The sequence below is a fragment of the Magnolia sinica genome, chromosome 2 (assembly GCF_029962835.1).
Source record: "Magnolia sinica isolate HGM2019 chromosome 2, MsV1, whole genome shotgun sequence".
Taxonomy (NCBI): domain Eukaryota; kingdom Viridiplantae; phylum Streptophyta; class Magnoliopsida; order Magnoliales; family Magnoliaceae; genus Magnolia; species Magnolia sinica.
In genome coordinates, this window is record NC_080574.1 from 52,999,227 (window position 1) to 53,013,116 (window position 13,890).

Sequence of the window (13,890 nt, forward strand, 5' to 3'; positions counted from 1 at the left end):
TGTGAGATGTGGTTGACCATTGCACATGTTATTGGACAGATTGTTATGAGACTCCCTGACAGGCGGAGGTTATCTCACATGAGTGCACGGTATGCGCAGGATTGATGCATGACTGTATTGTATGATTCATGCATCTTGCATTGTGTGCCCTAGCGACATCAGGGCCGTAGCCTCCACAGGCATATCGTGGATGGCCAGATGAGACACCGGAAATATTTGGTTCTAGCATACGGGCGCCATAGATGTCCCTGGGTGAAAATTCCTAAACCTCCGAGGCCAGGAGATGCATCAACGTCGAAACCGGGTGGATACATGAGCGCCCGAGTGCCGAATACTAGGAGGCCGCGTCTCCCACTGTGTCGTGGTCGGTTGGGAGGAGGTGTGGCCTTACTCGCCCGAGGGTAGGGGGCATTGCTAGGCTGAGTTTGACCAACTCGTGAATGGGTCCGCTATCGACGTGCCGGATAGGTATTGGCAGACTATTGACCAGGCGGATAGTGAGGTTTCTTACGCTCACTTGGACTGTGCTGCTGGGAGAGAGACAGTGCCATTTGGAGTGTACTAAACCCCGGTGATAATCTCAGAGAGGAACTGTACTGATATGTAGATTTAGTGAGCAGAAGTTGCATACTCATTCATGTATTCATTCATTCACTATCCACTCGGGTTGGTGGTGCGTAACTATTTGTTACGTGTGCTCTCGCAATGGCCAGGATTTCGGTTGGGGTGCGCGACTAACCTGAGATCAAGAGTTTATCACATTGAGTCTGACTATCCAAATTTAGGTATGGGACTGGTTTGGATAGAAGTCCCTTGTGATGGATCCCATAGCCCGCGATACTACGTACTATCATCCCGACTTCACACTCCAGCATGGTCATTCCATTCGCATCGCATATTGCATGACATTCGCGGCATACGACATTTTGGATTATAGTGTCCATGCATTTATATGGTCTTGGTACGGCTGACGCTATTTGTGTTACTCGTCAGGAATGTATATTGTATTGCATCCTCTGCATCTGATAGTTGGCTATCTACGATTCCTCATTTGCATAGTTGTTCTACATTGCATATTTTGACATTGATTGACTCACGGACTTGTCTATATTTTCGCTTACTCTGTTGTCGTATGATTTATGATCTTGTTAATATTTTGATTACTATGATAATTCATGCTCTTGTCAGTATTTCTGCTTATTTCGACATTATACAATTTATGGATTACCAGTACTTTCGATATTGTGTGATTTATGACATTGAATCCTCGACATGTAATATTTGGCTCGCTTTGACTCCTCATTTGCATAGTTGATTTATGGTGTGTACCCTGATATTGTTTGATCCATGGACTTGTCAGTACTTCCATTTAATTTGATTACTCTGATATGGAATACTTGACACTTACCTTGTGCACACACTTACACCACCCTCTAAGCTTTCTATAAGCTTATGCACGATAGATGCGTGCAGGTGATGTTAGGTTGCAGCAATGTTGAGCTTGGAGCGTGCGGCGGTCTTCTGGGGCTTGGTTTTTATTTATGTATTTCCTTCCAGCACTGTACTCAACTGATTATATTAGTGGATATGTGATGATGATGTTGCCTTTGAGAATTAGGTAATCTTATGGTTATGCTTATTACGAGTTAAACAAAAAAAAATCCTCCTTATAGGATCCCAGGATCGGAATCTGGCGTATGAGCGTTGGGAGCCGAGAATGGGGTACTACGGAGGCTGTCGGCACAGGATTCGGCGATTGAAATTCCTGTGGATCCGATTCCCGGGTTTGGGGCGTGACAAATCCCTCACTAGTAGACTCTATCGGCAATCCAGTCGATCGGCAGAAATCCTCGGACATGAATGAGTGAGAAGCGCCAGAATCAAATAATACTCGGGCAATGCATGAAGAGACAGGAAGTATATCCTCGACGACTCCTCCGGATGACTGCGAGTCCTGCTGAGCCGTGTAGAACCTAGCCTGAGCTGGTTGGGGAGGTGCCTGTCCCCTCTGAGGTCCCTGGTGCTGCTGCTGCCTCTGCGGCGGCTTATACTGCTGCCTCTGCTGCTGCTGGGGTCTCGGCGGCTGAGGTGGATGTGGTCGCTGCTGATGGGGTCGCTGCTGTGCTGGAGGATGCTGCTGAGGTCGCTGCTGTGCTGGAGGCTGTTGTGGTGCTCTCGGCGGCTGTAGATGAGGCTGTTGTGATCCTCTCGACTGTTGTAGATGAGGGCAAGGACACTCAGACAAGCGATGCCCTGTCCCACCACATCCAAAACAAGTCCCTGTAAATGGCTGCTGGGGTGGCGGTGGAGGTGCTGCTGGGGCTGCTGGTGCTCTAGCAAGTGGGTGGCTCCTATACCTCTGTGGTCGTCGCTGCTGCTGGGAGCTACTGGAGGGGGTCTGCCTCTTCTGACCCCTCCTCTGATCTCTGTCAGCTTGCACGCCAACCCACTCTGTCTCGTAGATCTGAGCCCTCCGCACTACTGCCTAGAAGGTCGGGAGCTCGTGCCCCATCACACGACCTCGAAGGCCGTAACGTAAGCCGTTCTCGAAACAGCGGGCTTTCCACCCCTCATCATCAACCATATACGGCGCGAACCTCGATAGCGCCACGAAACGAGCCGCGTACTGTGCCACGGTCATGTCCCCCTGCACCAGAGTCTCAAACTCGAGTGCCCTCTAGCGTCGAATGTGGTCAGGGAAGTACTGCTCCTCGAATCGGTCTATAAAATCATCCCATGTCCAGACGTAGTCAGGTCCTGTGACGTGGGTAACCGAGGTCCACCAGTGCTCAGCCTCGCCCTGGAAAAGAAACACTGCCAACCGGACTCGCTGCTCGGTCGTGCATGACATGGTATCGAAGATCTTCTCCATATCGGAGCGCCATCTCTCAACTGCTGTCGGATCTGGCTCGCCCTGGAAACGTGGAGGATCAAACTGTCGGAACTCTCGAAGTAGGGCACCCGTGCGCTCCTACTGTGCCTGGGCCGGTGAAACAACCGGGTGTCTGCTCTACCCCTGAAGTGCGGCCGTCACAGCCTGCAACATCTGCTGTAACTGGGAAGCACTTATGGATACGGTCGGATCCGTACCGGTCTCTGGTGGAGGAGCAGCATCCTCAAGATGTGCGGTATGAATCTCTGGTAGAGGAGCGACATCCTCAAGCTGGGCAGTAGGAATCTCTGGTGGTGGAGCAGGAATCGTAGGTGGTAGTGCTGGAGCCGCAGGTGGTGGAGCTGAAGTATCCGGTGGTGGTGCGGGAGTCGATCGAGTCACTCTCCTGCCCGCCATGTCCTACAGGAAAGAGCGAAGGCGCCTATCAACTTTGAAAACTCTTGAAGGCACGCTCGTTAAGGGTCGGTAATAAAAGATCGCCAGGCTATCCGAACTTAGGACTTAATCATTCATAGCAGACATGTAATGTTGTTCTTGGTTATTCCCGAGTTATGCTCTGATATGAACTTCTGTCACGCCCCGAACTTGGAACCCAGGCTCACAGAATTCCTGATCACCGAATTCGGCGCCGACAGCCTCCGTAGAACCCCATTCTCGGACCCCGGCACCCATTCACTAGGTTCCGATCCTGGGATACTACAAGGAGGATTTATAATCATCAGTTTGAGTCATAATGAGCATAACCAAAAGCATAACCCACAAACAATAACCACAAGAACACCACCACAAAATCCACTATGATCAAAAACTTTTGAGTACAATGCAACTGAAAGGGAAAATACAATGCAACAAAAGAAACAACACTCCAGAAGCTCGGCTGCACGCTCCAACTACAGCGAGACTATGGCTGCGACGCGTCCTGGCGTCACCTGCATGCATCAATCGTGCATAAGCTTATAGAAAGCTTAGAGGGTGGTGTAAGTATGTGCGTAATATAAGCGTGCTCAAAATGCAAGGTTAGAGTAATGCGGAATCATGGTGATGAGTACATGAATGCAATCAGCCGTACCAAGGCTATGCGGTGCAAGATATGAATGCTATCGGCCATAACACGGCCATGCGATGCGAGATGCAACTCAAGCATGCCAAACCTCATCATATATCAGTACAGTTCTCATTCTGGATAATCACCGGGGTTCAATACACTCCAAATGGCACTGTCGCTCTCCTAGCCGCACAATCCAAGTGAGCGTAAGAAACCTCACTATCCGCCTTGCCAATAGTCTGCCAATACCTATCCGGCACGTCGATAGCGGACCCAATCGCAAGCTGGTCAAACTCAGCCTAGTATTGCCCCCTACCCTCGGGCGAGTAAGGCCACACTCCTTTCCAACCGACCACGACACAGTGGAAGACGCGGCCTCCTGGTATTCGGCCCTCGTGCGCTCGTATATCCACTCGGTCTCGACATTGGAGTCATCCTCTGGTACCATCGGGTTTAGGGATTTTCACCCAGGGACATCTATGGTGCCCCGTATGCTAGAACCAAATATTTTCGGTATCCAATCCTGCCATCCACGATGTGTCTGTGGAGGCTATGGCCCTGATGTCGCTAGGACATACAGTAACTACAATCACACAAATACAAGTGCATGAATCACACTATCAGTCATGCAACAGTCCTGCGTGTACCATGCACTCATATCAGGGAGCCCATAAACAGTCCGCCCGAAGGCATATGCTATGATCGGTCACTCCTCACATCAGGCATATATATGATGCGTATGATCATGAATCATGGATCTGCATATTATGTGGTGATGGGCTCTGATCAAAATGAAGATGGACCTAGACGGCCTATATACTACAGGTATGGACCTATTAATGGGCCTTAGGGAGAGCGACAATGCGGACATTTAACCAACATTGTACTTGCAATGTGGACGTCAAACCAACATTGTTCCCAAGGCATGAACCATGATAGAATCACATTGTAATGGACTTTATATAAATCTTGTGGAGCCTCGACCCAAGGCCCAAATACACCAAATGGGCCTCAAACCATGGGCTCATATATCTCAAGTGGGCCTTAGTGGGCAGGCCACAATTACATCAAGCTGGGCTTAAACACACGATTCTTATATGCTTCACAATGAGCCTCATAATATGGGCCCTATACAAATCAAGGTAGGCCTCGGCAATGGGCCTTAAATCATCTCTAAAATAGTTGGACAGTTGGATGAAACATATGCATCATGATGGAGCCCACTCTAATGGAGGGTATAGTTTATAATACATACATAAGTGGGTCCCATGCGGGGCCTACCATAATGTTTATTTCCCATCCAACCCATTGATAAGGTCATTCAGACCGGGGCCCACAGTAGTGTTTATTTTCCAAGCCACCTAGGGCCCAACATAATGTTTATTTTCCAACCAACTGTTCATATGGTCATGTGGACCAGGGTAGGGCCCACTATAATATTTATTTATCATCCAATCTCTTCATAAGGTCACGTGGGCCTGGATAGGGCCCACTGTAATATTTATTTTCCATACAACCTGTTGATGGGGCCGTGTGGACCAAGGGCCCACTGAAATGTTTATTTTTCATACAACCTGTTCACACAGGGCCACGTGGTGAAGGGGCCCACCGTAATGTTTATTTTTCAGCTAACCTGTTGATCAGGTCACGTGGGCAGGGAGCCCACAGTGACGTTTATTTGACGTCCAACCTGTTGATAAGGTCATTGGACCTTGGGGCGGATGTGGGCCCACCGAAATGTGGTTCACAAATCCAGCCCACCCATTATGTGGGTCCCATCTAACTGACGGTACAGACCAAGTTTCAGCAACATCCAAAACTCAGGTAGGCGCCACCAAGTGATTTTATATGTTTTGACATGTCTTCACATGATTTTAAATGGTATGGCCCACATGAGTTCCGTATAAGGCTGATTTTTGAATGGCCCACGGCCAGGGAGGGGGGTCAACGAATGGACGGTGTGGATGTGCAAAATACACATCATGGTGGGGCCCACGGCTGGACGTGGATCCAGCCCGTCCGCCCGCCCTCTGGCGTCCCTGACAATGGCAGCAGCAGGCGCTGCTGCCTAAACTTGGTTTTTTTTTTGAAGAAAAATCATTTTTTTACAAAATCTCCTATGTGGGGCCCGCATCGGATGAATCCACTCCAGCCATCGGATTCCACGGTCCAAGACCGATCAAATGAGTCTAATATACGGCCTATTTTTGGCGAATAAAGGGATCTAGGTGGTTTTCAAAGGTGATACCGCTATTTCCTATGGTATGGCCCACCTGAGAATCAGATTACCCTCAAAGTTCGACTCAACGCCTAAAATGAGCTGGGGAGAAGGATGGGCGGATTGGATTGAGCACATACATCAAGATGGGGCCTACATAGGTGGCCCACCCCAAAAAGGCAACTAACCTTTTGTTTTTTTTTTTTTAACACATCATGCCAGTACATACGCCCCACGTTAGCAGCACTCTGCCTCACGTCCAGCGTCCAGGGACGCTGGATGGCATGGACACTCACAGCGTCATGGTGGGCCCCACTTAGACGTGGCCTACATCTTAGTCAAGGTGGGTCCCACATAAACGTGGCCCACCTGATATGGATCAATCTAATACTTGTGTTTTCCCTCCATCTTGGCCCGTTAATGGGTTGGATGGCGTAGATCCAACACATTCATCCAATGGGTCCCACATGAACTATATGATTCATGGTGGCCACACTTACCCCTCCATCATCACTACCGTCCAGAGAGAGAGAGAGATAGAGAGAGAGAGAGATACGGTGAGACAGAGGGACCCCGCCACTATGGGCCCCTCTTGATTAAATCAAATACAACAAAATGGGTCCCACCAACAAGTAGGCCCTAAAGATAAGATTTCAACGGTGGATCACCCACCTCGTTGGCCTCCTTCTTGATCCCTTGGCTTCAAATGCACCTTGCCTATTCCTTGGATGGTGGATGATGGGAGATTAATGGTGTGGATGAGAGATGGGAGGGTGTAGATGGAAGATGGAAGGTGGACCACACTTGAGAGGGAGAGGAAAGCTTGGACGTTGAGAGGTTTGAGTTGCTTGGAGATTTGAGAAATGAGAGAGAGAGAGGGGTGATATGGATGGGTGATGGTTTGGGTTGAAAAATTGTAAAAGGGGTATGGTTGATGTTGAAAATGGGAAAAAGAGGAGTGGTGAGGTGGAAAGAGGGTAGACTTTTTGAAAAAGGAGGGAATGGGTTGTTGTACTTGAGGTAAGGCTTACATTAATGGTTAATTGATGGGACTAATTGTAGAGATTCTCTCGAAATCCACAACGCGCGGTGTTTCTTCGAAATAAACGCAGATCGGCATCTTCTTGCCGAGGTATCGGTTCGGTGCGCGAGTCGCGGCGTTGGAACCGCGGTGATGGCGCGGTCGCCAAGATATAGGTTTCGGATCGAGCCGACGTCGGTGTGCGGGACCTGACTTAAGATCGCGCGCAATACGTCGGATATGGTGCGAAGGTTGCCGGAATTTGACCGGAAGAACCGCGGAAGCCAACGGAACGGTACGGACTAGGACACGGGTCTTACAGGCTCTCCACGGTCGATCGGCTTATCCGATCGCACCGAAATCATGTCCTGGCATGGATCCATTGTCAGGGAACGTACCCTATGATGTAGATGGGTCGTGGGCCTCCCTATGAGCCCTGTTCATCAGAAACAACCGCCCAAAGGGTATAAACTATGTATAAAGTGGCCCTGGGGCCATTTGCATCACAATTAGGCTTATAAATAACCCTTATTTATCTCCCTCACTCCCATATACGAATTTTACAAAAACCCTAAGGGAGAGAGAGGAGAAAAGAAGAGAAAAGAGGAAAGAGATGAGAGATTTTGGGAGATCGCCGCAGGAATCCTCTCCCACGAATCCATGCACTAAATCTCTACCCCGTTACGCTCCCAAATCTTTTTCGATTATGATTTTGGGTAAGAAATCCTAACCCTAATATCATTGTATAGATCCAGGATAGTTGTTCGTCAACCTAGCTAACCTGTTTTGTCATTTAAGTGGCCGACGTTCCATTTTTGGAAACGTAGAATTTGGACCGAGTCCGAGTCGAGCATCCCGACGGAAGGTGAGGACTATAAACGCTTAGGTTGCGATTTATCAATGCTTTCATGTCAGCTATTTATTTATGTCTGACTTGATTACTACCGTATTGTCTTAGATACGTCGATTTTTGTATGATATACACCTATGAACTGTGATGAGTAAAAGATGCATCTCATGTGTTTGTTGAAATGTTTGAATGAGCATTTGAAAATGATTTGTGCTTGTCATGATTACCGATCTAGGATTCACCATTGTCATATGTATGTTAATCTCTCCGTATAAGGAATTGATAAAACATATGTTGTAACTAACCTAGTCTATGTGTTTGATGAATTGTCTGAATGAGAAATTGTTAATGATTTGTATTTACTATGAGTATTAAGATAGGATTCTTTATTACCTTATGCATATGTATAATTTCCTTTATGTAATCATATTTTCCTCTATGTAATTAATTGATAAAATGTAAGTGTTTAGTAACACGATCGATGTGTTTGATGAAATGCCCAAATGAGGAATCCACTTGGATTGTTTGTTAAATGCTGAGATGAATATCACATGTATTTGTTAGTTGCATATGAGTAGGATTGAGGCTATAAAGTAGCCCAGGCAATCGGTAACAGTCCCTGTTCGGGTGGCCAAATTAGTCCCGCCACATTGGGTAAACTCGATGATTCCGGGTCGTACGACGATTGTCGATAGTGGTTTGGATATGAGGGGTGCTTATGCGCTCCATGTCGATTAAGTCAGCGTATGCTCATACCAATCGAGCTTACCTAACGAACCGATTAACCTATTGTGTGTTTACCATATATGGACGCGACTGCTTGAATCTAAGGTACCCCTCACTAATGTAAAGACCCACGTTAACCATGATACCATAATCCACTAAGACTCATGAGCCGGGCATGGTGGTATGGGATACCGTGTTCGTGCTATCAGCCTACGCTGGGGTGATGAGCCTCCCCGTAGTGACCAATGAGTAACTAAGACTCGTGAGCTGGACATAGTGGTATGGGACACCGTGTTCGTGTTGTCGGCCTACGCTGGGGTAACGAGCTTCCCCGTAGTGACCACGAGTATAAATTCTTGTAACTTGCTTATTGTATGTGTTTAATTAGGAGTGATGATCCTACAACTTGCTTATCGTATGTGTTTAACTAGGAGTGACGAACCTAGATGGATCCTTCGATTCGGGTCAATGATATAAAGGGAGGTACCCTAGCTTCCCAAACTTGCTGTATGAATGAGCTTAATTAATTACTTGGCTAACACGACTATGCATCGCACTAAGGTGTTAGAGTTGCATCGTTTTGAGGCAGTGTTGTCATATGTGAAATAGGTTGTCAGAGCCGCTTGTGAGGGAGCTTTGGTGTGAGGGCATACATCATTACTTGCACCCCATTCCTGCATTAAAAAGAGTAGTTAGGAAGTGATTGTATGATTGCTTTACATTACTGCTTGATTAACTTAATAACATGTGTAACTTTTGCCTTATAGAACCACTGAGTTGATCATTCACTCCCACTCTGGGATGATGTTTTAAAACACCAACCATACTCTGATTTACATGCAGGTGCAGGTGATGTTTATGCTATGGAGCAGGACTTCTTGGACAAAGAGGACGAATTCTCCTACTTCCAACTCTTGCGCGGGTCGATATAGACCTCGTGCCGATGCGTAGGGACCACTGGGATATCTGGGCTTAGTTGGACACATCTACATTTCCACATTTTGTTTATTTTGAAATAATACATGTATGTATTGAACCCGGTTACATACTCATACTCTGGAGGAATTTTGTGAAACACTTATATACTTATATAAATATGTTTTGGACTTCCGCTTGCTTAACTTAATTATATCCGGAGTATGTTAAGTTATTTAGTATAATCCCACGCATGCTTAACTCATTAACATGGAAGAAATCTGAACATTATCATCTATAATGCATAAGTGATGTTCTGGATCTCGGGAATAGAGCTTTGCTTGACCCTCGAAATTTAGGGCATTACAATATGTGTCTCACATCAACAATGGGCCTCATATACATTAAGTTGGCCCACCGTCCTAACTGGACTATCTGCACCATTCATCTATATTTAGCAATCATTTTAGAGCATTACCCAAAAAATGAATCATATCGAAAGATCATCTGGACCATACCACAGATAACAGTGGAGATAATGATTTTCATTGTTTTAAAATCAATATTTCGTATTGATCTAGAACTTCTGTGACCCCAAATGGGTTTCAATGGTAAAACAAATTCCACACTGATCCAGAACTTCTGTGACCCCAATCGGGTTTTAATGGTAGACGTTCGACCCTCACTGGTTTTGCAGTGTGGTCCACTTGATAGGCAAATCTGTCTTATTTCCGTCTCAAGCCTTAAGACGAGCTCAAGAAGTAAATGGACAGTTTGGATCTAACACATAACTCATGATCAGGCCCACACTTGCTGACGTCACTACAGCAGCTATATAGGTAGTTTGACCCAGTAAATGGACGGTTTGGATGTAACACATACACCATGCGGGACCCACAGATTTGCTGACGCCAATACAGCAGGTATATAGGTGGGGTCCACATATATGGACAGTGTTAATAAAGCACACACATCATGTGGGGTCCATGCAGATGGACGGTGTGGAAGAAACCTACAGAACTTGCTAACGTCAATACCACAACTATATAGCTGTGTAACGTACACCAGCCAATCCTCTTCCCACATAGGTGGGTCCCACGTAGGGCCCACCATATAGTATTATATATTATAATATATTATTATTATTATTATTTTTTTTTTTTGAAGTACTCCAGCGTCCAGGCCATGGACATCTAGACGGATGGCCAAGGATGAAATACATGTACATCATAGGTGGGGTCCACGTCTAATGGACTGGACGGTGTGGACTGCCACACATGCAGCAGACCCCACCATCCATGATCCCACGGACGGCGTGGATACAAAGTACATACATCATGGTGGGATTTCCACCGTTCACGACGTGGATCTAATCCATCCTTCAAGGTGGGCTGCAAAAGGAAAAATAGAGAGAGAGAGAGAGAGAGAGAGAGAGAGAGAGAGAGAGAGAGAGAGAGAGAGAGAGAGAGAGAGAGAGAGAGACACGTGTGATGGAGACTCCGCCACTATGAACCCTCCCTTTCATGCATTACAAGATGTACATCAAGTGGGTCTCATTACATGTGGGCCCACCGATCAAAATCAACGGTGGAGATCCCTTCTCCACCAAAAATGTAAGGTCTAAATGACCTTTTCATACTAGGAAAATAAAGAAAATAAAATTATGATGAGGTCCATGGAGAATGACTCCATCATGGAATGAACATGTGAATCATGGTGGGCCATCATCCACACCTAGGTTCCAAAGTGAGATCCATACCATCAATCGGTAGGCCCCACTTGGCCCATCATCATAACACAAATCTAAGCATATAAAACACCCACTGATGGTCTTCTTCTTTAACTCCTTGGACTCCTTGTCTCCTAAGCTAACTCTTTAATGGTAGATGATGAAGTTTGAAGGGTTGGATGGTGAGATGAAGAGGTAGGAAGTGGGCCTTGATCTTTTCTCTCCTTAGAGCTTTTCTCTCATGGAAGCTTGGAAAATGGTAGAGAGAATGAGAGAGGGATGAAGTGAAATGATGTTGTAAGAAGGATATGATGAGAGGGATGAGTGGTGTAAGAGAGAGATGGCTGGAGAGAGAGTGTTGACTTTGGGGATGGGAGAGAGATAGGTGCCATGCTTGTTGGTAAAAGAGGGATGAGTTGCGTACTTGACTTGTGATTGATTGATTGATATGATGGATGATAGAGATTTTCTTGGGATTTGCAACGTGCAGCGTTTCCTCGATATATACATGGGCCCACAACTCTTAGCCTGGGTATCGTATTGGAGTGTGAGATGCAGTGTTAGAACCGCGGTGACGACATAATGACTAGAGTACAAGTTTCAAGTTGAGTCGACTCGGGTTGACAGGCTGCGACTTAGGGTCGCGTGCAAACGCTAACTACAGGTCGCAGGTTGTCGAAATTCGACGGGGAAGATCATGGGGGTCTAACGAACGGTACAGACTAGGATATGGGTCTTACACTTACACTTAGTGATCACTTGGGTCACTATACCATGATGGTGAAATAATGAGTATAAGATAAGTCTATCTAAGGACACCAAATAAGGGCTCGTCACCTATATCAACTAAGCAAATGGTAGGCTCATCACTTCCATTGATGCTCACTGGTCACTATGAGAGGTTTATCACCCAGCATAGGCCGATAGTTCGAACATAGTGTCCCTGACTTTATGGATTATAATCTTCTTTGATCATTAAGGATAGCCGAAGAAATCTTTTATTCAATTTTTGATATTACGTGGCATCATGGCAGTACCGTGGATTTATCATGGGCATCAGATTGGTTACTCCCCCTGCCCATGGCTGGTGGGTGGGCCTCATTACGATGTATATGTTTCATCCATGCCTCTAATTTTCTAGATCATTTTATGCTATAAGATCAAAAATGAGGTATATCCCAATCTCAAGTGGACCACATTACATGAAACAATGTTGAATGACGTCGACCATTAAAAAGGGCCATAAAAGTTTTGGATCAAACTGATCTTTGTTTTTTCCCTTCATATGGGTCTGTATGACCTAATCAACAGATTGGATGTTAAATAAACAGTACAGCAGGCCTTAGGAGTATTTTAATGGTGGATATCCAATCATTGCTGTTTCCCTGTAGTGTGGTCCACCTGATATTTATATCCTCTCAGTTTTGGGATCAAGCCCTACAATGATCTGTCAAAATGGATGAAACACATACATCATGGTGGGGCCCACAGAGAACCGACCATCAGCCACCGGGCTGGTGGCATGGGGAGCAGCCAATCCGCTCTCGCTCCACCCAGCTTCCGACCGAAGAAACTTCACGCGGGGGCGCAGGCAACTGGGGTCCGTGGAAAGTCGAAACTGTGAGTCTGTAAAGACTGTAACGGGACGGGATGCGCAAATTCTCACAAGATTGAGGGCATTTCGGTAATTTGATCGTAATCCATTCCCTAAAACACGAGCACGTCGAAAACGTGAACGAGCCTTTTCTGTCTTCGTTTTGAAGCTGGGACGCCTTCCGTGCAGTAGCGTCGTCGAGGTTTCATCTCAGAAATATGGCGGGCAACTCGGAGGAAGACTCGCACCTCGCCCGAGTCGACTCGCTCTCGTTGCCTCGCGACGCGCTCAAGGACTTGCTCTCCCTCGGGGTTCGTTCCCTACACCCTTCCTCTCCTCTACTGTTTGCTTCCATGCTCCTTGCCGCGTTTGGATGGCCAATCCAATCAAATCGCGAAACCCAAGTAACCCTAGAAATTGCAGTCCTTCATTCATGTCGTCCAGCTTCGAAGTAATAACAAGAGCATCAATGATCAGGTACTCCCCTCACTACCATTAGCTTACCGTACTGCGCCTCTTTTCCTGCCAATGCATCGAATGTTCAAGACACATCCAATCCGTTCGAGTGGTCGGCCGCATCATGAAGCTCTCCTTGATGAAAATTATGACGATCAGTTCATAAGGTGCGCCAAATCAGAATGTTGGTCGGCTGTTCATTCATTTTGATGTTGTGGCGCACCGGAGACTTGGATTGACTCGATTTTCACTTCTACTAGTATCCATGACGAGTACGACCTTATTCGTGGATCGGATGTCCAGCAGACATGATACGTTGCTGTACAGTAAGTTCATGGTACTGTGGCAGTAACTGATAATTCCTCCTATAACAGCCATTAGAAGCAATCCAAAGTAGTTAACCTTCTCTCTCATTTTCAATTCCAATGAAATTGTTCTCAATG

The 13,890-nt window shown here is 46.5% G+C and overlaps 1 protein-coding gene and 1 pseudogene across 4 annotated transcripts in view; one reads left to right on the plus strand and one right to left on the minus strand.

Annotated features, from left to right (window-relative positions):
• Window positions 1-1,520: 1,520 nt before the first annotated feature.
• LOC131237106 (probable serine/threonine-protein kinase PBL21) overlaps window positions 1,521-13,890 on the minus strand; it is a 91,070-nt pseudogene continuing 78,700 nt past the window's right edge.
• The window catches only part of LOC131237105 (uncharacterized), a 73,448-nt gene continuing 72,614 nt past the window's right edge, over window positions 13,057-13,890 (plus strand). For 3 of the 4 annotated variants that reach the window (XM_058234758.1, XM_058234761.1, XM_058234760.1), the window contains exon 1: window positions 13,057-13,302. In XM_058234758.1, coding sequence (XP_058090741.1) covers window positions 13,210-13,302 — 93 coding nt within the window. In that variant the 5' untranslated portion in view covers window positions 13,057-13,209. The remainder of the gene's footprint in view (window positions 13,303-13,890) is intronic. The other variant, XM_058234759.1, reaches the window with a different exon arrangement.